This window comes from Cricetulus griseus, chromosome 2 (genome assembly GCF_003668045.3).
Source record: "Cricetulus griseus strain 17A/GY chromosome 2, alternate assembly CriGri-PICRH-1.0, whole genome shotgun sequence".
In the NCBI taxonomy this organism is placed as follows: Eukaryota; Metazoa; Chordata; class Mammalia; order Rodentia; family Cricetidae; genus Cricetulus; species Cricetulus griseus.
The window spans coordinates 173,417,428-173,441,302 of NC_048595.1; the positions used below are offsets into that span (position 1 = coordinate 173,417,428).

General features: G+C 44.5%; 1 protein-coding gene across 2 annotated transcripts; it reads right to left on the reverse strand.

Moving 5' to 3' along the window:
* Positions 1 to 883: 883 nt before the first annotated feature.
* Positions 884 to 13,556, reverse strand: Grp (gastrin releasing peptide). Of its 2 annotated transcripts, none has more exons than XM_035439030.1 (3): positions 13,412 to 13,556; positions 7,263 to 7,474; positions 884 to 1,203 (listed from the first exon to the last, which is right to left on the reverse strand). In XM_035439030.1, exons 1-3 carry the CDS (start codon positions 13,554 to 13,556, stop codon positions 1,150 to 1,152), a joined length of 411 nt encoding a protein of 136 aa, XP_035294921.1. In that variant the 3' UTR covers positions 884 to 1,149. The 2 variants fall into 2 exon arrangements, with proteins under 2 accessions (XP_035294921.1, XP_027258515.2); XM_027402714.2 differs by having other exon boundaries at positions 7,248 to 7,474.
* Positions 13,557 to 23,875: the final 10,319 nt, after the last annotated feature.

A 23,875-nucleotide genomic window follows, 5' to 3' on the forward strand; every position in this document is an offset into this window, starting at 1 on the left:
CCCTGGACACATGGGAAGGGCCCAGGATCAGCACAGGAAGATTTGGTGAACTTTGCAGAGCCCCCGTTGAGGCCCTACCCTGCCTGGGGAGTGGTGGGTGGATGGGGTGGGGGTAAGTTGGGGGTGGGGGAGGAGGGATGGGGTGAGGGGAGGGAGAGGGAGAAGGGACTTACATGTGAAACAAGCTTGTTCCCTAACTAGAACTAATAAATAAATTAAAAAAAAAGTAAATCTAAATCTAAGATGGCAAAAGATTGTGTTAAAAATTTAATTTGTTGATATGTGATAGTTAGGGTATTAGTTGGGGGGGTGGTAAGGGAGGAGGGGAGGGAGTGGGAATTGGGATTGACATGTAAAACAATCTTGTTTCTAATTCAAATAAAAAAGAATTTAATTTGAAAAAAATGGAGGGATGTAGAAACCATGCTTGGATTCCAGTTTCACCTTCAACATGCCCTTGGGAAAGTCACCTGACCTCTGTGACCTTTTGTCTCCTCATCTGTTAAAGAAGGGTGAGCAGTTTCAACTGGTGGGGCCATCCTGAAGAGTGTATCATAACATCAGCAACACCTGGGGTTGTATGTGCTAAGGAGTGAAGATAAGGGAATCACTAAGAGATGGGGAAGGCCAGCTTCCATCGCCAGCCTAGCCCATCTCATGCATGACATTACTCATCACAAGAGCACTAAGTAGTCCTCAGAGGTGAGAGCAGGTGATTCCTCCTGCCTTAATCAGTGAGCATCATATACTTATCAGGAAAGTATATGGTCAAGGTGTTTTTTGAGTTCTGCCATACTATCTTTTCATTTGGAGTTGAAATAAGAGGACAAGTTGCCCTTTGGGCATTGTGATTAATTAAGCTTTTATTGTGAATGGTAGCAGATTGGAGGCCTGAATCCAATCAACAAAAAGCCTAGCCAGAAAAAGCATTCATTGGAAAGCTTTCTAGGCAGTTGTTCACAGAAACAAGTTCAAACCAGAAGATGATGCTTGAAAATCATGAGTTTAGTCACAGCTGAAAGATACAAGAATCACTAAGTAAATTGCACAAAGAAAATCCAGTTGATGGTCCAGGAGAATGGATGTTAGGAGTGAAGTCTCTGAAGGGTTTTGTTTTGCTCCTTGGAAGCTGTCTTTGTCGTTGTCCCTTCAGCTGTAGGTTCCTTCCTTCCCCTTGAGAACCTGGAGCAGAGAGTCTACCAACTTAAAAAAAAAATATATTAGGAACAGTTACGAACACACATGAGTAATGGGGAAGTCAAGGGGTACCCATCCCCAGCAGACCATCAACATCACTTGGTACAAAGACAAATTCTTGGGTCAACTCCCAAATCTTCTGACTTGGACATTCTGGTGAGGAGCCCTGTGCTCTGCCTTCACAAGTCTTCTAGGGGATTCTAAATACAGTATTAGAGAAGCACTCATACTTCTGAGAGTAACTCCTGCCACCACCTTAGAACCGTTCACTTGGGGGTACTCATGTTATGCCTACTAAGCTTGTCTTCTGATCTAAATTCTTGGGTGTGTTTTAGCCACTGTTAGAAGTTAAGGGTTTTACTTATTCGACTAGAACTGGGGAAGTAGAGGTGAGGGAACTATGGAACGCTATTTTTTTCCTGGCTGCAATGCACTAGTCAAAGCTCAGTTTTGAACCAACAAACCGAACCAGGAAAGGAGAGCAGTGTGGGCAACTCGGAAAGAGAAGTTCATCTGGGTCTCCACCCAAATGCTAAATTTATTGCCATTTGCTTGCTGTGGCTTCTGCTCAGTTTCACAGAGAATACAGGAGAAAATGGCTACAGTTTGTTAAAAACTTTATTCCCCTTCAGCAAGTTTTACCCAGTGAGATGAGAAGCTAGGTCTTATTATTTTGAACCCAGACAAGAGTTTATTACTCTTCCCAGGTTTCTCTGGCAATTTAGTTCTCCGGCTTCCAGACTGGTCACTTGTTTCTAATAAGGGAAGCACAGCTATTCTTAGGCAAATGGTACCTCCTCTGCAGCTTTGGCTGTGTGCAGCAGATGCTAATGAGCCCTGGGCTGGGGATGGATTCCCACATAAGCCAATTAGCTTTGCCTTCCCCTCTGGGGACCAAGACTGCAACTACCTGACTGCCAGCCTTTAGAGTCCACCATCTCTCCTGCCAAATGACCCAGTGACCATAAAAGGAGCCAGTTGAGGATGAGGAGGACCCCCCACCCCATCCCATCCCCCTCACAAAGGTTGAATTCAAAGTTTCAGCTCAACTCAAGGAAGAGAAAGGAGTAGAAAGGAAAAGGGGAGAAGAAAGTGAAGTACTCGGAGGATCAGGGTCCAGCAGACAGAGATGCTGGGGAGGTGGGGGAGTCACACTCTTCCTGCACAGAAGTTGTTGGGATCATTGGCGGATTATCAGTTATTCTTGATTTATGTTATTTTCTATGTGGAACTCCCTTGAGAATCACTCTAGTTTCATTTCTGTTACTATGATAAAATTTCCTGAGTGTAATACCTAATCTTGGTTGTCAACTTGACACACCTAGAGAGAGGAACCCTCAGTTGAGGAACTGCCTTCATTAGAATGACCTGTGGGCATTTGGGGTAGGGCATTTTCTTGTTTGCTTGTCTATGTAGGAGGAACAACTCACTATTGGCAATGCAACCAACCCTGGCCAAGTGAGCCTGGGCTGGGTAGGAAGAGTTGCTGAACATAAGCCTGGAAAGAACCCAGTAAAGCTGTGTGCTTCCTTCACGGTCTCTTCAATTCCTGCCTACAGGGTCCTTGGCTTTCCCATTGATGGACCTGTAAGCCAAATAAGCCCTTTCCTTCCCTTTTCCAAGTTGCCTTTGGCCGTGGTATTTATCACCACAACAAAAACCAAACTAGGATACTGAAAATAAAAGCAACTTGTGGAGAATAGGTCTATTTTAGCTCACAATTCCAGGTTACAGTCCATCATTGCAGAGAAGTCAAGGCAGGCACTCAGTCAGTCACATCACAGCCACAGTCAAGAGCAGAGAGAAATAAATGTTTGCTTGCTTATGTTCAGCTTATGTTCAGGAACCCCTTCCTAGGGAACAGTGACACGCACAGTGGGCTGGGTCTTCCTAGGAAATGGTGACACCCATGGCGGCTGTGTCTTCCCACATCTATTAACCCAATAAGTACAATCATTCACAGACACATCTACAGGCCAACCCAATGCAGATGATCCCTCACCAAGACTTTCCCCAAGGAATTCTAGATTGTGTCAAATTGACAAAGCTAACCATCACAGGGACATTTCAAACATTAAGAAGAAAACACTTCCTATGCCTTAGACTGATTTTATTGGACAATAAGAGGGACCCCTTTAAAATGAGGACAAAAGCTGGACATGGTAGTGCATGCCTGTCATCTCAGTTGCACTGGAGGCTGATGGCAGGAAGACCACCAGTGCAGGGCTGCTTGGACTGCACAGCAAGACTCTACCTCAAAAAAAAAAAAAAAAATAGTGAGGGCAAACTTACATATCCATTTCCTTCCCAATCAGCCTCTGGAAGCTCATCCCCAACCCCTATGTTCATGTCCATAAATAAAAGGAAAAGTCCAAGGCTGCAAAAAGTAATGGCCAGGGTCTAAAGAAATGCTTCATTAATTATTAGAACATTCTACAATCAAGTCCAAGATTATGGAGTAGGCCCTGGATCTGACCTGAACCTCACCTCATGCTGTAGAGACCATGGGATAGAATTTCCATTATTTTCGGGATAGCATTAAAAGATTGGGGAAAGAAAAATGGACAAAAGAAAGATGAACGTTAACTCGAACATGTCCGGCCATTCGTGCTAGCAAAGCTCTGGGGCCTGTCTGCTCTGATCCAGTAATCTGCAGTCAGTGAACATTCCCACACACAGCTCTGAATTAAGTAAATATCTTTGCCATCAAAACATAGGAAATTCTCAGTTTCTAACTACAGCTCTGGGTGAATTGGCAATGGGACTCGGTGTTTTATGGCTGCCGTGAGAGAGGAGAGCATGTGTGGAGAGTTTTTAATTTTAAGCAGAGCCCTTCAGCTTCTGAAAGCTCCTGCAGCTAATTCTGCTGGTTCTCAGCTAGATTATTAAACTTCTCTCTGACACTGGGAGATACATGGATTTCTAATAGACCAGTTCTCTTGGCACTCTTTCTTTTTTGAATAAGATGATTATAAAATGGTTTCAATTTTCACAACAACATATTTTCATTCAGGCAAAATGTCCAAAACAAGAGACACAATTAACTAGTTTGTTCTCAGTGAAGACTAAACTCACTGTTAAATTTGTTTTTCACAGTTCTGGGAAATGTATACAAGAAAATAGGACGGATGTGTGCAAAGATAGCTAATTATTCAACTTGAGGTGGAATTAAACAGGATGGGCTTTTAGACTTGAGGAAAGAAAAACAGTGCATAAAAAGATAGATCAGAAAGCATAGCCTGGCTAAATAAAAAAATAACCTTTGTAGTGTCAAGAGAAGCAGCAGCCACTTCCTATGACTGCCCCCTTAATCCATCCTATAAAATTGCCACATGGAGACCTCTATTCTTTTATAATTCCTCAAATCTTTGAATATTCTGCTGAATATGGGACACTGGGGGCTCTTGAGAAAGGAATTGAATTTTTAAGGAGTTCGATGACTGGCAGAGCCAAGTTCAGGGGACAAGGTAACTCCAACTGGACACTGCTGTTTGCTTAGGAAAATGAAACACAGTTGGAGCTGGAAAGATGGCTCAGCACCGAAGAACACAAGGGTTTGAGTCCCGGCACCCACAGGAAGGCTTACAACCATCTGTAACTCCAGTGCAAGGGGTTCCAACAAGCTCTTCTGACCTGCAAGGCCAGGCACACACTTGGTGTATGGGCATATAGGCAGACAAAACACCCGTACACCAGAAATATAAATATATTTTTAATTCCTAAAGAACATTAAGCACTGGAGAAGAATAACATGGTTATGTGTGACCATAGTGTTTTATGAATGAGCTACAAGAGCATATACATTTTGAAGCTTGTAGAAATTTATCTTTGAGGGCTTTAGAGAGTTTTGTATTCTTCAAATAAATGAGAACTGTGCAGTTATTAAACATACACTCCAGGAAAACATTTGACTAAGAAAAAGTGTGGCCAAGTAGGGACTGAGAAGCCAGTTACAAGTTCCCAGCACCTTTGGGAGCAAATGGGCCTTTGACAAAAGGGGAGCTGACTGCCTACCACTTGTAACCCAACTACAAAGAGAGCAACTCAGATCTTTGTGGAACTGATCTCTTTACTGGTTGATTTGATCTAGATTTTTTTTCTTCTGATTAAAAGCTACTAAAGGCTTTCTCTCTAGGTGTTTCATGCAACAAAAGAGATTTTAATTTGCATTTACCATCAAAACTACCCCCAATGGATGGGTGAGAAGTGAAACAGAAAGCACCCTCTGAAAAGGCTAGCCTCTGGAAAAAGTCATCAAAGAGCTAACCACGTGACACAGTGAAGCAGGGAGGTCTCTGAGCTCTGTGACTGACAAGAATATTAACCATTTCCAGGAACAGCAAAGCAAGGCCACCTTCCCCTTCCTGCATCCCATGTGTTAAGATGAGTGGGTACCATTTCCTGGAAGAGGACCTACAGGGCAATACTGTCCCAGGCTATTGCTCTGGAATCATCAATGAAAAGTGATATGATTCAGTTTCCTTGCCCTCAAAATTCAGGGGCTGGGGCTATACTTAGTAATAGAGCATACTCCTAGCATGTACAGACACTGGATTCATTTCTAGCGTCAAAAAACATAGATAAATAGAATTCCTGAGAGTGTGAATGCCAAATGAGGTAAATTACTTATCTTAGTAGTTAGGGTTTGGTCACATGAGTGAAGACCCCAAGAAGGCATCTGCTGGAGCTGAGTTATAGACAGTTGTAAGCTGTCAAATGGGGGCACTGAGAACTGAACTTGTGTCCTTTGCAAGAGCAGTATATACTCTTAATCACTGAGCCATCTCTCTACTCTTTAAGGAAAAAAATATTGACTTTGCTCATGGTTTCAAATGCTTCCTCTGTCCATCATGGGAGGGCATGGCAGAGCAGCAGTAGGCCAGGAAGTGGAGAAAGTATGCTTGTACCCTGTTATTATTTACTTTTACCTTCTAATGTATAATTGTTCAAAGTTGGCAGCATTGTCAGCTGCCTTGCTTCCCATAAAATCCAGCCTCACTTATTTGCTATCTTTGTACCTGAACATTATCACTTAGTGTTATTATATTCCAATAAATCAGTTGGCTTCAGACACACTCCCTGAGTTTTGGATATTAGAATGGAACTCAAATTATTCAATCTTGGAATAAATAGAAAAAAATACAACTTTGTACATAAGTAAGAACTCTCTCCTCTGAAAAGAAATCATCTGCAAATAGGACCTTTCTTTCTCTAGTGCACATCAGAAATGAATGTATCTATAAACCCACAAGAATGTATTAAAATACTGTCTGTGGGCTCACTACCAAAATACCATTGTAAGAAGTAGGGGTGGTGGCATACACCTGTAATCCTAAACACTCAGAGGCTATGGGAGGGTAATCTCCAGTGAGAGGCCAGCCTGAGCTACAAATAAGCAAAAATTCTCATGAAAACCATAGTCACTGTTTCAAATGAGCATAATTACTAAGGAAACTCCTGAACTGGACTTTGAAACTTAGCTTTTTCTTCTAAGAGAAAAACTATTCTATCAAAAGAAAAGATAGCATGAAAATTGAGTAATACTTTGCTTAGCACTTGGGTGCTGGTTTATTGTAGCAACATAAAGACTTCCTTCCATAGTTAGTCTACATTTCAACTTGACTGGATCTAGAATCACCTAGGGGCATACCTCTGGGCATGTCTGTAAGGCTATTTTCCAAAAAGCTTAACAGGTGGGAAAACCCACACTGAATGTGGGTGGCATCACCCCAAAGGCTGGGGTCCCAGATAGACTGAAGGCGGAAGAGAAAGTAAGCGGAACACCAGCATTATCTCAGTATGGCCCACCACCTCACGATCCTGCTCTCACACCTTCCCCACTCTGGCAGATTGTACCCTCGGACTGTGAGCCACAGCAAACCCAGCTTTTCTCAAATTGCTTTTGATCAGCTATTTCTGTACAACAATGGAAAAAGTAACCAATATTCGCAATAAGCAGTTTATGTTCCCGTGATCAGATTCCCAACCCCCACCGCCCTAAACTCTCCCTAAATACCTTCCACCCCGTGTCAGAAGCCTGTTTATTTCACCTTCGCATGTTGAACATCACTAGAGTAGCTGCCATCCTCAGAATCCCAAGTAGGCTGGTGCTGAGGTGGCTGATGGCTTCTGTTCCCCAAGGCTTCTAGGACGCCCAGCAAATTGCTTGCAGCTTCTTCCCATCGGATGTACTCCCTCAGCTGCTCCTTCAGGCCATCTCCCTCAGACACGCCCAGGGACCGGAACTCATCCGTGCTCTTTTTCCCCATTAGGTGTCCTATAAAAACAGAACAAAACCAGGATGCCACAAGTTCAACCAAGGGGAATGAAGGAAGGAGCAACTGAAATGGACACCAGTAGGGTGGGTAACTGCTTCCTGGTAGAGGCAGAATAGACAGTGTTATTTTACTATTAGGAAGTTAGTCTATGCGTAGCACACAGACTTTACTTTCCGTTCAAAATGTGGAAACAGAACAAAATCCAGGCCTGTGTGTGACTCAGGGGCCCTGGGTTTGGCTCTAACACCTCTACTGACTAGTGAGGTGACCTCAGACAAGTGCTGTAGCACCCCAGCCTTCAGTGTAATCAACTCTGAAAGGAACAGGGCAGACCGAATCACACCTAAAAAGCTTCCAAATGTAAAGTCCTATCAATTCCGTGTGTCCAACTGAAAGGCAAAATCCTGACGTCTCCCACCACCAATTTCAAGTTTCTGCTGAAAATAAAAGTCTGGGTGCATTTCTTTGTATGATTTTTTAAAAAAATGTTGCCTTTCTCTTATCTGTAACACAATTGTACCAAAGGAATCTTTCATTTAAACTTTCTCTGAATTTTAGCTGAAATTGAATCTAGAAAACCTCACCTGGAAGTGATGGTGGGTTAAGAGTGTAATGGAAAACAAGGTGGAAAACTAGTTCTGACTGACGCTCAGCAGTCACATCAATTTGGAGGTGTCTTTGGGGTCTCCCAGAATCTCTCTGCAGTTCTAGGCACACATGCCCACCTTATACATCAATTAGTTAATCCTATGAAGGAGGCCAGAGTACAAAAAACAGGAATATGCCTGTATCTAAGGAGTGGGTGGCCAATCCCAGGGCTGCACTTGTTTTTACATTTATTTAGCGCAGGTGTGCATGAGAGAGAGAGAGAGAGAGAGAGAGAGAGAGAGAGAGAGAGAGAGACAGAGACACAGAGACACAGAGACACAGAGACACAGAGACACAGAGACACAGAGGGAGAGATCACAATGCATGTGTGAAGTCAGAGGATAACTTATAACTTGCAGGAGTTGGTTCTCTTCTTCTACCTTGTGGGTTCCAGGGTTTGAACTCAGCTTGCCTAGCTTGGTGGCAAGTGCAAACCCCAAATCCACATATTTTTGTTTTGTTCGTTCATTCATTTGTCTGTTTGTTTCCTTGCTTTTGAGACTGGTCTTACCATGTAGTCCCAGCTGGCCTCAAACTCATTAAGATCTGCTTCCCTCTGCCTACTGGGGTCTGAGATAAAGGGATGCACCACCACACCCAGCCAGGTCTGAGTTCATCCATTGGAAGGACACACTTGGTATATCTTCACTCCCAGTTTCTGTGACACGGAGTTCTTCTATTAATAAGCCTTTGGTGCTTTTGATTTAAAGGGTCCAGAGAAACAGAAGTCTCGTGGTTGCAGCACTCACTGGCATAAGACTCCATCAAGGGAAACATTGCAGGAATAAAACTTGAATGATTGTCTATGGCTTAAAATGGAAAGAGACCCTTCACAGCAGCACTGTCCACCTTCTTTATGTCTGTCATGTGAACTGCAATTGGTGGTTTGCAGAATGCTTGCTTGTGGATACTTTCATTTGATTGACACCACAACAGGGTAGTGAAATGGGACTTGCTGAAACCTTCTAGACATAAGCAAAGGTTCCAGGACTCTAACAAGGCTGGAGTCCAGTTTCTAACACATTATACTGATTTCAAGTGTCTTTTAAGTCCCCAAGGTTTTAAAACAGCAAAGTGTCATCCTGAGATCTGCAAATAAGAATATGATTTACAAACAGCTAATGTCCTAAAGAAGAGCAAGGACCATATATCAGCGTATCACACGGCTTGAAAAATTTATTTCTGCTAATATTAGGCAGTCTTAAAATGAGATTTTGAGAGAGCAAGGATCGTATCTCAGCATATAATGGTATCTGTGAACTGAAAAAATTAGTTCTGTTAGTATTATCCAGTCTTCCAATGAGATTTTGAGTGAGTACTTGCCCCTCAGGAGACCCTATGCTGCTTGAAGAGCTTGTTAGGGACACTGTCCCAAATGAAGGATTGGAATCTTACATCATTTCAGTCATCTGCTAGGTCAACCTGGTGCCCAGCTGTCCACTAAACGGCCATCCACTCGGCCCTCACGGTGATTATGTTGCACAACTTCCCAGGAAGCTGATGTGTCGTCAGCTTTAGTTACATGGAGGAAATTGAATCATGATGACTAGAAGACAGCATTGGAACCCTGATGCTCACAGTAATTACCTCAGTCACTCTTGGAATCTCTGATTGCCTGTCATCTAGTTAGGATGTTGAAAATGAGAAAGGAGTCATTGCCAATAAAGCAGTGGGGTGATGGAGATAATTTTATGAAGACCTTCGCTTTGCTATGCTGGAATACATTTGTGGACTTTTCTCTAATGGGAAAATAGAGCCACTGCCCATCTTATTATTGATCTAACATAGATCCTGATGACACTAGACTGAATGTCAGTACTTGCCTGCCGGCCATGTACTGTTCAACTGCCCACTTGTCGACACACCATGGGTTATTACAGGAAGTGCGCCATCTATAACATCCCAGGGAAGCACACATTCCCTGGGTCCTATTTCATTTTTGAGCTCGCTACTGTCAACCAAATCATAATCTCCATGGCAACATGGACAAGATACCCACTTCCACTTCATCTCCTATAATCATCTGTCACACATCCATATCAAAATAATGGAGATCTCAATATGGAGAAAAGACAAGTATTTAAAAAATAATAATAAAGCTTTGCTCTGAATGAAAAGATTTTTGTGCCTTAAAATTGTATAATATCACACTAAAGGGTAGGTTTGAGATGTGAGTTAATTTCTTCACAGTCAAAACTAGAAAACAATCCTAATTTGAGAAAATATCATTAAGATATAAAGTATTATGTACTTCCAAGAAATCGTATTTATGGGGTGGAGGAGATGGCTCAATGGTTAAAGCGCTTGCCAATGTGAGCGTGAGGACCAGACTCCAGATCCCCAGAACCTGTGTAAATGATGAGTGAGCCTGGTGGCCTGCTGGTCATTCCAGCCTCAAAAGGTGGAAGAAGCTGGCTAGCAAAACTAGCCACGTCTGACAGCTCTAAGTCTGATGGAGAGACCCTGCCTCAATGAATAAGGTAGAAGAGCAATCAAGTATGATTCTAGGTATCCCTCACACACACATATATAATGCCCACACACATGCAAACACACACACACACACACACACACACACACACACACACACACACACACACACACGGAAATGGAAGATAGAAAAATAGGCTTCATAAATGCGTTCTGTAAATTTCAGTCTTGGATGTAGCCCTGTGGTTAGTGTGAATCTACTCCTCATCCAAACAGTGATGTCACCCAATTCAGCTTCCCAAGTCCTGCTCCACATCAAAGTTAGAGCCAAAACCAGGAGCATTTTGGGGGAAGCACAGAGAATAGTCACTAGTTTTTCGTGTTGACTATTATTTCCACCACACACATGAACTATTCCCATGAACACGAAGCCCTGCAGAAGTGTAGGCAGTTTCCAAGCTATTGGTTCATTTTCCATTGCTTCTCTCAGCTGGAAAGAGTAACTCCCTGACAGACCTGTACTGACAGTTTCCTCTCGGACAATAATAGAGGTTTAGTCCTAGGGTGTCACTAAGTCAGGAATGATGGCACATGGTTGTGAACCCAGCGCTACAAAAGCTGAGGCAGGGGGATCACAAATTCAAGACTAGGCTGGGCTACATCATGAGGCCGGCTCAAAAAAGACAAGTACAGGTGGCATAGCCCGGTGACAGAGCCCTTGCTAACAGGGGCTCACTCTTAGCATCACCAAAATTCAAATAAAACAGAACAAAAACAACCCTGAGCTATCTGTCTTTAGGAATTGGAGAGAATGGGCATTGTTTGGGGGATATTTTAAAACTAAAGTTAAATCTCACATCATTCATCCCTGTTGATGCTCTTCCAAAATGTAGTTGTTTTTCCCTCAAACACAAGTGGCCTGACTGGGCTTCATAGCAAGTTGGGGGGTAGGCTGGGTGCCTTAGGCAGACTCTGCCTAAGCCATATGGAACCCTAATGGGGAATGGGATTGTAGCTCAGTGTAGAGGACTTCTTACTAATGTATATAAACCCTGCATTCCATCCCCCACAGTTAAAAATATTAAAATGAGGAGAGTACATTTGCAAATAAAATTTTAAATGTTTGTGGAACCTCTGTGGAGGGTGACTAAGGGAAGTACCTTAAATATTCCAGGACACGTGTGCCTCCTAATGACAGCCAGTCAGCTTTGGCTTGCACCATAGACATGACACTAGATTCCTACTCACCTCTGCTGTGCTTTTAGTCTTCAACGGTTAGCTGACAGATCATGAGCTGTTCTTGTGTGGTGATAGAGAGAGAAATAATAGAGTTGGGAGTATCCATTCTCCCTCCCTGCCCACTGGCTGGTGGCTGGATCACACAATGACCTTTTAATCTAAGCCCTGAGGATCCCTTTCTAAGAATTATCAGCTTTAACTTTGGATTCTTCTGCACCTTTTCAGTATTCTTCATTCAGGAAATGCAGTTTTCTCTGCTTCTCCCATGTCAATTTGTACTCCATTCTCTGTCCAGACCCCTGGAATTCTAGTGGCCCTCCACAAATTCTTTCATTCCTGGGATGTTGATCAAGACCTCCCAAACTACAGGATAACAACCCAGTGCTCTTGGCCTCTCTGGCAAAACACAACATGGAAGGCCAGAGGCAGAGTTTCCAGCCTTGTTCCTTCCCCAAAATCCATCCTCATTTTGGCACCCAGAATCTGAGACTTGCTTGAGTAATTTCCTTTCCCATACACTGTTCCCTGCTCCTATGTATCTGAGTAGGGACACACACACACACACACACACACACACACTTACTTTAGGGAAAGAACCCATTTCCCAGAAAATACGAAGTAGTCGAAATTGAATGGAGTTGCAGGTCAGGAGACCTTGGTATCGGCATCCCATGGACACTGTGTTTGCTTGGGGAGTAATAATGCTGGCTGGCCTCCAGTTCCAGGAAAGCTCTGGAAGTCTGCGTTCCTCAGAGCCCAGACCCAGACTCACTCTTCACCTCACTGTACAACAGTCCTCTCCACCTAGACTGGAACCAAGAAGCTCAGAAGCCTGTACCTAGGAAACAGGACTTGTTGGCAGAAGTCAGAAAGGAGAGGGAAGACCGTGATGTGCATCTAAGAGCTGGACAAAAGCCTGGGGTTTGGGCAGCAGGAGCAGGTAAACTTGGAGAGGAAGCATGATCTCTGAAATCGACCAAGGCAGGGAGTGAGGGGAGGGAGTGGGCGGGGATGGGGGGGGTGGCATAAGGACCAGGGAAACAGCATCGCTTCAGAGAGAGTTGAAGAGGTGAGAAAACTCAGGAGAGTCTTTGAACCAAAGGTGGGAGACGCTGGTCCCCACACCCTGCACTTCTGTGCAATGGCAGCCTGGATTCCAGCCCACACGAATGGGGAGTCCAGTCCACCAGGCTGGACTAGGATCTGGGATACAGCAGGGGATCTCGCTCCCCACAAAGTTGTTTGAGAATAAGGGCAAGACTAGGTGAACAATAGCAAGTGTAGAGGGAAGGTGAGCTGCAAGGGAGATTGAGAGGTTTGGGGAGAGAGCTTTGAGGTGGCTTGAATGCCCCAGAAGCCCCGCAGAAGAATGCTCACAGGTGGGAAGCTAGAGGGAAGGGACCTGAGGACCAGTCTGCCACTGGCAAGGGACATAGCAGGTTTCCCAGAACAAGAGAAGGTGGGATGGAGTTTGGGAGAGATCCGGGTGTTTCAGTAGAAGGAAAGGAGCCAAGCCAAACTCCCAAGCAAAATGCTAAGTTGGGGAGAGAGGTTCCCTCCAGCTTACATTCCCTCCCTCTGGGGACAGGAATGCAGGATCTCACTGTCGGGACACTTACCCACAGCCCAGTGGCTGCCGCGCGGGTACATCTTGGCCAGGACAGTCCCTCCACTTGTGCCTGCCGACACTGGGGCTGCTGGTCCCCGGGGCGCCTGGCAGAGGACCAGTGCCAACAGCAAGAGTGGGAGCTCGAAGCCTCGCATGGTCCCGGCGGGAAGCCCTCGGAGCTCTGGCTCTCGGTGAAGCTGAGAGTGCGCTGTCCCGGCAGAGCAGTGACAGAAGGATGGTTCCAAGGAGCTCTGCCACTGCCGCTTCGAGCGCCACCGCTGCAGACTCCACGAGGCCGGGACTTTATATAAAGGAAGCCTGCGCGGGAGGGGCCGGGGGGCTCTTCCACCCGGGACCAGAGCGCACTGACGTCTCCCTATAGCGAGTCCGGCTCCCGGATGCCTGCCCGGGAAACCATCCATCTATGGCGAGTGATGAAAGGCTGAGTGTACCTTGACCTATCTCCCTTTCTCTTCTAGTCCCATCCGATTAATTTCTGCCATCCTAGACGTCTTCTCCCACAAGACATGGTGAACCCCTGCTATGCCCGGGCCATCCCCAGCAAGCAGCAGCAGCAGCAGCAGCAGCCTCACTTGTTCTGCCAGATGCAGGATAGAACAAGAGGATGTGCTTCTGTGTACAGAGCTAAGCTAGTTCGATTAAACACTGGCCCTCTGGCAGACATACTGCTTCCAAGAAAGTGGGGCGGGGGACGCTCTCTTGCGAATTTCCCTTGCCAGCGCCTAACCAATAACTCAGTGTCGCTTAGCTATTTCACACATGCAAGGCTTCTGTAGAAGTGCTCAGTTTCCCTCTGCCCGTTCTGTTCTCACTTCTGAAGACTGGTCACCCACCCCGCGCAATTCCATGGATGCTGAGGGGACGTGCACCATAGCAATGTGACAATAAATAGAAGCTTGTAGGAAGTCATTGCCCACGGTTTGGCTGCCCAAGCTGATCCTGTGGTTGTGCTCATAATAGGTGAGGCCGGTTTCTAGCCCAGGGCTGGTGAACTGCCTCTTTGTTTGGGGCCTGATTGTTCCCTGTGAACAGGTTGGTAAAGTCTCCGGTCTGAGTTTCTGGCAGCATACTACGTTTGTGCCTTCCTTAAGCGACCACACACAGCACATTGCATGGCAGTTTTCTTGGACTGGAAATGTATTTTTATGCATGTGTCTGGTTCTAAGGAGAAAAATGCTGATTTTAAGACTGGTTTTAGTAGCCAAGGAAATACAGTAATACTATCCTGAGAGAGTGATCCGAGGGAAAATCAAAGTCAAAAGGAGAAGGGAGGGATGGGGTGGCAGATAGATACACACACACACACACACACACACACACACACACACACACCGAGAGAGAGAGAGAGAGAGAGAGAGAGAGAGAGAGAGAGATGCAGAGACACACATAAAGAGAAACAGAGACAGAGAAAAGAATCTATAGTAGGTCTGGATCCCATCTCTCCTGGATTCCCAGCCTTCACAGCCCATCCCCAGGCTGTCTGTGAGCAGCACCGTGCCCTGAACACATATAGACTGGCATCCTCCCAAGCAGCACACTTGGGACTTGTCAGGGACCTGGTCTTGCTTCTCCATTCTACCTGTAGAGCTCCGGATCACAGGCTGCTCAGTATGTTTGATGAGTGAAAGACTTGCCCAAGAAACTTCAGGTCTAATGCCTTCTACACCTGCAGAGGAGCTTTAAAACCTTCCCTCTCCAAACTATATGCCAGAAGAAGGTCCTTTGTTTGAGAACCTTGCTTGTGTTTTGAATGTTTGTTCCAGCGGCACTATGTTCAAGATTATGTAGCCTTTAAGAGATGATGCCTGGGTGGCTTTTTAAGGTCAGACCTGATACTGGTTCCAGCCTGCTTCTTCTGCCTCACAGTCCATGGCTTACCCCCTGCCTGCCTCACCCCTGTTCTCACCACTATGAACTCCAATATGTATGCCTTTCTGTGGAGAGTCTCTGAAAACATGAGCCCCAATAAGCCTTTTTCTTCCCTAAGCTCTATCTATTGAATATGTTGGTCATAGCAACACAAAATTAGTCAATACAATCATTCAAAATGATGGTTTCCTTGCAACACAGAGGAAAACCACAATCAGAACATTGGGGGCACAAAAGGGACAGCTCTTCTGTGACTGAGGACACCTCACTTTTTTGTGCCTCATGCCTGGAGCTTTAACTTTGAAGACCCCAGCCCACACACCTTCTGCCACCTAGAGCAGAGCCATGTGGTTATATGTGCATCCTACTCAGGCAGCCATGATGTCAGCCCTGTTCACAGCTGCGTCTTGTTTGGCCCACAAAGAAGGGGTTCAGAAGATGTGAGTGGATACAACGTCCTGCAGGTACATGAGATGAGCTTGTCTCTGTGCCAGAAAGATACTGGCTTGTTGCCATGTAGAGGGTAGAGTCATTGTATATTTGATTCAGAAATATGAACAAGCCTCAATGGGTCCTGTGTGACTACTTAGATCCCCTTTAAGGCCACCCCCATGGTCTGCCTTTTAGAAATAATTAACCTCACTGACTTAAAGGGAAAGCTAAACTCCTGTGAGAAAGTTCTCACCAGGCAAAGGTCCATGTGACAGATAACTTCTTGTTGCTTTGATTTGATTTGATTTGATTTGGTTTTGGGTTTTTTTTTTCTTTTTTTTTTGGAGGGGGTTTGTCCAAGACAGTTGTTCCATCTAGGTATTTAGGAGTTAGGATTCATGTACCTCTTCCACTCTCTCTAATGCAAGGAGACCTAAAGGGCGTGTCCACAAAGAATGTGAAAACTTGCTTCAGCATAAATTATCAGGAACATCTTGTGTCCTAGTTACTTTTGCATCTCTTAAACAAAATACATGACAGCAACAACTTAAAGGAGAAGAGCTTTGCATGGCTCAGAGTTACACAAGCATCTGTCTGCCATTGTGGGAAAAGCAGCTCACCCCATCCTAGAGGGCCAGAAGTCAGAGAGGTGTGCGACCCTGGCGTTTAATTTGCTTTTTCTCTCTCTCCCCTCATTCTATCCAGGCCTCCATACCATGGAGCAGTGCCGCCCATCTTCATAGTGCTCTTCCTTCTTGTCACTCCTCTCTGGCATTGTCCGTCCAGGCACGGTCACACGTGTTCCTTGTTATTCAAGATGACGATGAAAATTAACTCTCATCTGGAAGAAAAATGTTCACTGAATTAAACACTATTTGTGGCTACCAGTGATTGTGTTCATACACTAGCAGTTAATCCCATTGCAGATGGCTAACAAGTACTGATCACTGAACCACACATGAGGAGCACCATCCCTGTCTGCATGGCCTGGGTTGCAGTTGTCAGGAGGGAGAAAATGAAGCAAATGTGCTTGCTTTTCTTCTTCTTGTCAGCTGAGATGTAACATGCTTTCCTGTTCATGTCCCTGTGGTCATCCAGCTACATGGTCACAGGCAACAGCAAGGGAGGCTGGAGGTTGCAAACTGGTAGTCATGTACCAGCTCTGATTGTATCACTGCAGAAGGAGCAGATGAGGTTTGATAGGCAGCTAAGGACTTGAGTGTTTACGATGGCTGAGGTACTTGGAGCGTGTTACAAACTTAATTCTATAAAATACAACTGAATTCTGAAGAACTGGCCAGCAGGAGACTCTCCTGAGACACAGTGGACTTCTAGCCTATTTCCTCTTCTCAATAGTTCCTGTCCCTTGGGGGCTCTCCTGTTACCACCATAGGCAGCACCCCTCATGGTTAGGGCTGCTGTTGCCAGAGTAGGGCACTTTTTATCAACTCGTCTCTGTATCCAAGAACATCTCATTCAGTGTTTGTTTATTTGTTTGTTTGGGTGAGTGGTCCTGTAATGATTCATGGGAGAAAATTACAGATCAACATACTTATTAAACCAATGAAGAATACAAGGTATCTTTTATTTTGGACAGTGGCTGAGAGTGGGCTAGCCCTCAGAAAGACTCTTGGTACTGAAGCTTAAGGGGTACAGCATTTATTACAGGCAAAACCCACAACCTTATCAGTGTCAGATGAAGTTTAGAATAACCTTTTGACATTTGTTTTGACAACATAGTAGTTATTTCAGTCACGACATGACAATTTACTTTGAGTTATACCTTTATCAGCTATTTTAGTTTATATAAATATTGTTTATTTCAGTTAATACATCTGGACCATGGTCAGGGTCATGAAAAATCCAAGTATGCTGCCAAGGCAGACATGGCTGTAGAGGGCTGAGAAGTGTCTAGACATAAGCAACGAGGAATCAGGACAAGATGGTGTCACTGTAGTCACTTCAATACTAGGGGTTGAAACTAGAGTCTTATTGTGCTAGTCAAATACTCTACCACTGAACTATACCCCACCTTCCTTTAAAAACTTTTCATGGCAGGCTGGCCTCGAACTTGTGGTCCACCTTCCTCCATCTCATTCATAGTTGGGATGAAAAGCATGAGCCACTAGGCCTGGTAATTAAATCTCTTAAAAGGAATTTTATCTTTAGCTGTTTCCACAAACTTGTTATGCAAGAAACGACACAACCTTTAACAGCTCTCTGTGCTTCAGCAAGGCTGGGATAACTCTACCAGTTTTTTTTTTGGGGGGGGCATGGTCTTGGATTCTGACTGTGGATTGGCTTAGGTGGCTCTGAGTGTCACTTTGTCATAATCATCAGACTGGCAAGAGCCATAGAGACAGAGAGACAGAGATAGAACCAGTCAAGAATACTGAAGACCATACACTGACATTTCTACCCTGTGTCATTGGGAGTCACATGCAAGCCACATGTGTGAGCCCCAGTTAAGGTATGGGAAAGTACAGATCACTCATCATGCAGAGAAGTCAAGGATGAGGCTAATGCTTCAGTTTATGGCAGTGCAGAGAGGCAAAGGCACAATAACACACAGCACAATAAGCTAGTAATGGGAGCATGTTTATTCACCTTTGACTTAGCATAACTTAAGGGGACACCTAGCATTACTGTTGGGGACATCTTGGCATCTCTGTGGGAGATGATTAGGGCTACAAGCCTGCAGAACCTTATCTCTACTACCAGGTGACATTTCCCAGGGAATTTAATAGTTGTTTCATGCACTAGACTTCTATTCTCTATAAAATATATGGTATATGTCTTTATAGATACATAATATTTCAGGCCAGTTTATGCCTTATAGTGTTCTATTTCAAGAAAGCATGACATGATTTGAAGGGAGAATCATGGTTTAGAAGGTATAGTTTAATCAGGCCCATTTGTATGCTGGGAAGAAACACCCACTTAAGCTAGCTCAACAAAGTAGGATGTGATGAGTTATGAGACCACGGTGGGCACCAGGGGAAATCCAAGGGTCATTCATCTGAACTTCACAGTGACTGCGGTGACCACTGGCCTCCCATACACATGCCACACAAAGTGCTACCTCCTTTGTATGACTGTTGCAGTCTGCTGTCTGTGACTGACTTCTGTGTCCACTATGCATTCCCATTCTCATGTAACTTTAGTCCACTTCCCAGCCCATCATAGCCACCCCTGCTTCTTCTATCAGATGACAGCTTTCATGTCACCTCTTAACATCAGCCTCTGCTGCAAACTGCCTCTTTCTCAGTTCCTAAATTCCCAGTCCCTAAGAGAAACATGATCTGTCTGCATTGGCCGCATCACATAGGGTATAGGTTCCTCAAGACCTTATATATTGATCTTCATTCCACTACCCAGCTCTGATACCTGCTCAGGGTTTATGAATACATGCATATGGGGCAGTGGCCACCTTGCAGGCTCTGGGTAGGGCTGTATTCCTGTGCAAGGGTGTGGCAGGAACCCAGGGATCTCATACACATATCTCTCCTCCCTAGACCCTGAAGCATGTTGTCTTGAGTCTGGTATTCCATGACTTTTGGTGTGGTGAGTTTCAGACAGTTCTTCTCCATGGGTATTATTTTCTCATATGAACTTCAAGTTGTGGTAAACATTTTACTGTAAAACAAGCCCTGTTTATTATATCCCTACTTTAATTTACCCAGGACACTAGAACTGTTATGAGTGTCTAACCAGTTGAATAACTTGCATCCTCACAGAGAATAGGTGTGTCTCAGGCCAATTCCATTTTTAAAAAGGTACATTTTAATTAGCCTTTTTATCAGGGTTTGGGGATAAACGTATGTTTTTAGCTGGACTTCTCCAAACAGAGAAAATAACTCACATATCCACACAACTGCCTGTGGAAGATACCATGCTGAAAGTCTCTGTGCAAGTTTAGGTGACTAGTTTTTTATTTTGTTTGTTGTTTCCCCTTTTATTGTGACCAGTTATCAGTTGGAGATAACTTCTAGGTTAAGGATGGAGCTCCTATCCATCTCCCCTCTCAGTGCTGGGACCTTAAGGGGTTAGTTTTACTAAATCAATGGAGCCTACTAAAGAGGATGATGACCTTAAGCTGATACCAGTCATTCATACACTTGTTGCTAATAAAGAGTTTGCTTGTCAGTCTTACTACAGGAAGATGCTCCAAAATGCCCCAGGCTCAGCAGGGTATGACGCAGAGAAGGGGGACAGTAGGATCAGAGACAGTAGGCTGTGGGCTTGTGGGTCAATCTTACCTGGAATCCCATTCACCTTTGCCCTTTAGGAGATATGATGTGACCTCAGGCCCATCACTGAGTTTTTAGGTTTTTAATCTGTAAATGAGCTAATAACCCTCCTCCCACCCCCCATGGTATCAGGAGTTAGTGGATAGCTTCTGTATCTACTAACAGACAGCTGCTTAGTTTTTATAATTAACAGTAGAGCACTATTTCCAGGGCAAGCTGATTTCTGTGTTAGGGTGTGTTTCAAGATGACATAATTCCTTTTTCAATATCTATCCCATTGTTAAATGCTATCTAGGTCTCCCGAGGAAGTGACTATACAAGCAATAATTGCCATTTGAGTCTGTTACATAGAAGGGGCTGTTGTGGTTATATGTATGTGCTTATGTAATCTTTACAGCTATCCTTAGAGGTCAGAGTTATTCATCCCATTTTATAAATGAGGAAACTGAGGCTCAGAAAGGTTAAATGGCTTGTCCATTACCTAGAGAGCAATCAGCAGATCCAAGAGCCAACCTCAGCTCCATCTGCTCCCCAGCCTCTGAGCGTGAGTGATCTGGCAAAAACCAGCTCCTTTGTAGCTTGTTTGGGAGTTGGCAAATTTCACCACCCAGAAGACATAAAAAGAATTATGAAAGATAATTTTAGAAGTGATATGGGGGTAATTTTTAGAAGCCATTGAGGTAAATTTTGCCACAAACCCCTCCATTTGCTTATTTTGCACTGTTCTAAACACACACACGCGCAAGCACAATGCCTCCCTCAGTTTGTGTGCATCACCTCCCAACTTGTATGCAGTAGTAGGTGGAAGAGGTGGGAACAGAAAATTTTGCTTTTTAGAGAATAACAGATTCATAGTTTTGGCGACAATAAAGATGGCCAGAATCCCAAAATACAATCCAAAGGGAAAGATATGTTTCTGAGCTTCATCAACTTCAGAATCGTACCCTACAATCCCCCTGAGTTCTGGACAGTCCTCATATATCATTAATTAACTCCCATGGTCTTCTGGTTACCAGACAGATTGAAGGGGGTGATTACCTGGAACCATGCTTATACTTCTCCTAAGCCAGCTTTCTCAGCCTTGACATTGTGCATAGTTGGAGCTGGATAGTTCTTTGTGGTGGCAGTTGTCTATGCATTGTAGGATTTAGGCAGCAGCCCAGCCTCTACTCACTGGAAGCCAACAGCCCCCAGAGGTTGTAATCATCAGAAGCTCTTCAAGTATTGTCAGGTGTCTCCAGTTGAAACCAATTACTCTCTAGCTACTCGTCCTCCTTAACTACAACTTCACTGAGTGCTCCTGGTGTCCACCCTTGGACTTGTCCAGGGTTTGAGAGTGCACCCCTCTCATAGCTGAACAAGCCTAAATTGAAAAAGCTATTCCTCTGAGGGAATCTTCTAGAGATCTCTGTGTCTCTCCATACTCTAATTCATAGGCCTATTCTGCCCTTCCCTCCTCTCCTTACAGCAGAGGCTTAAGTACTTACAAATGTTGAATGCCTCCGTTCTTCTGTGGACTAGATACACCTTACCCCATCCACAGCCCCTCATGTGGAATGATGGCTTGTCCCCATCTCCATCCCATCTGTGCTGAACGCCTTCCCAGGATGGTTTCTTTTCTCCCTCAAAGTAGGGACAGGAGCACTGGGAATGACTGCAAACTCATGCCCCCTTCACTCATTCCTAGAGGGAAGTGAACAGTGACCTAGGGATCTGGTGAACAAGAAAGGTATCTTTCCAAAACTTTGCACATCTGCTTATGTCAGTAAACCTCTGGTCACAATACCCAGGCCTGGGAAGGTAAGGGTCATTGTGTACTCTGGGTCAACCCTGCCGGGAAGGCTGAGAGGTCTCAAAGTAATGACCACACCTCAGCTAAGATAGCCATTGTTCGTGTGACCTTGAGGTTGAGTGGGGTAGGAATAGTTCGAAGACAAGAGCATAGGTGGGGCCATGCTAGGACTGGGCAACTCTGGTTCTTTTTGCTAAGGTCCCTTCTGCAGACAAGACACTGAAACCACTTCACAGACTCTTTGTTAAGACCGGGCCACACAACCTCAAAACATAATTATCCCTGAAGGCTCACCCTGCTGATGGCCAGCTTCTCCAGCTGTAGTCTCTCAACTGAGGCCAGGCTAAGTTGCCAAGCAAGTTTTATAGCAAGTTCCCAATGACAAAATTATTCAGAAAAAATCTCTGAAATGCTATTAGTTGAATCTGATTTGACTTATTAAATCAAGAAGACATCTATCCATCTCTCTTGCCCTCCTTCTTGATGGCGCCTAGCACTTGATGGCACCCAGGAGTTCAGACCAGTATATTGTATTATAGCAGAAATGAGGGTATCTGGAAGGGCCAAGGATATGCAAGCCTCCACACAGGGCCCCTGGGGAGGTTCCAAAAGCTCTGGGCCCAGCTGCTGAAGCCTCATCGTGTTGTGTGAACAGGCTTTCTCCCAGCCTGCTTTCCATGGTGATGGCGAGAATAAGGTCAGTGCAAGCAACCTATTAGAAAACATCTTAAAACCACCCTGATCCCACACAATATGGCAATAACTCAACAGCCCTTCTCATTAACACTGGAATCTTTGTTTATGTGTGTTCATATGTGTGTGGGTGTAGGAGTGTGCATGAGCATGTATGTGTGCGTGGAAGCCAGAGGACAATCCCAGGTATGATCAATCCCCCACTTTTTTTGAGACAAGGTCTCTTATTAGCCAGCAACTACCCAAGTAGGGGAGGGTGGGTGGGCAGCAGACTACATGGCTCCTCCTGTCTCCCCTTTCTCAGTGCTAGAATTATTAGTGCCACCATACCTGGCTTTTTGTTTTCAAGGGTTGTGGGGATCAAATCAGATCCTCAAGCTTATGTAGTATGCACTTTACCAATAAATCTATCTCTGCAACTCCAACATTGGAATTTTAACTCAAGTTCAAACTAGTGTTGGCCCTCTGAGGTTCACAGTAGTGTGACCCACTTCAGTTGTCATCTGAGACAAAACAGAGGTACCCATAGGTATCCATAGCATCGACTAGGAGTGCGGAGGTTTAATGAACAGTGTGGAACTTGGAATAAGTCACCTTCTGATGGCAACTATCATTTATGGCAGAATAGGAATTGCTTTGGTGCCTAATTTAGTTTATAATAATGAAGGATATAGTTCCTTTCTCAGATGAGTCTCATAAACTGTAAGTCTTTGTTAATGATGGGGCCACCAGACTCTCCTATTGGTGCAACCCACTCCTCTTAGATACTGAACTTTGGAGAGACAACTTATATATGCAAGGTACAGAGCAGTAGTTCTCAACCTTCCTAATGCTTCGACCTTCTACTACAGTTCCTCACACTGTGGTGACCCCCAACCAAAAAATTATTTTGTTGATACTTCACAACTGTAATTTTGCTACCATTATGAATCATAATGTAAATATCTGTATCTTTTGATGGTCTTAGGCGACCCTGTGAAAGGGTCATTCAAGACACCAAAGGGTTGCAACCCACAGACTGAGAACCACTGGTCTAGAGCTTCACCACTCTGTCTAGTTTTAATCTTTCTGAATTATTACAGGTTCCCAAGAGAAAAAGAATCAATACTGTGGTCTAGAGAGAAGTCTCAGTGATTCAGAGCACTGGCTGCTCTTCCAGAGAAGCTGGGTTCAATTCCCATTAACAACAACTAAGTGTAATTACATATCCAGGGACTCTAATGCCCTCTCCTGGTCTCTGCAGGCACTACAAGCATGTGTGTGGTATACAGATTTGCATGCGAGGGTAACATCCACATCCACTCAAATAAGATAAAATAAATGAATTTTTGCTAAAAAGGAAGAGAATCTACATGGGGATATCTATTTTCTGTCTCTCTGTCTATTTGTACATATGTATCTATCTTTATCCATCATC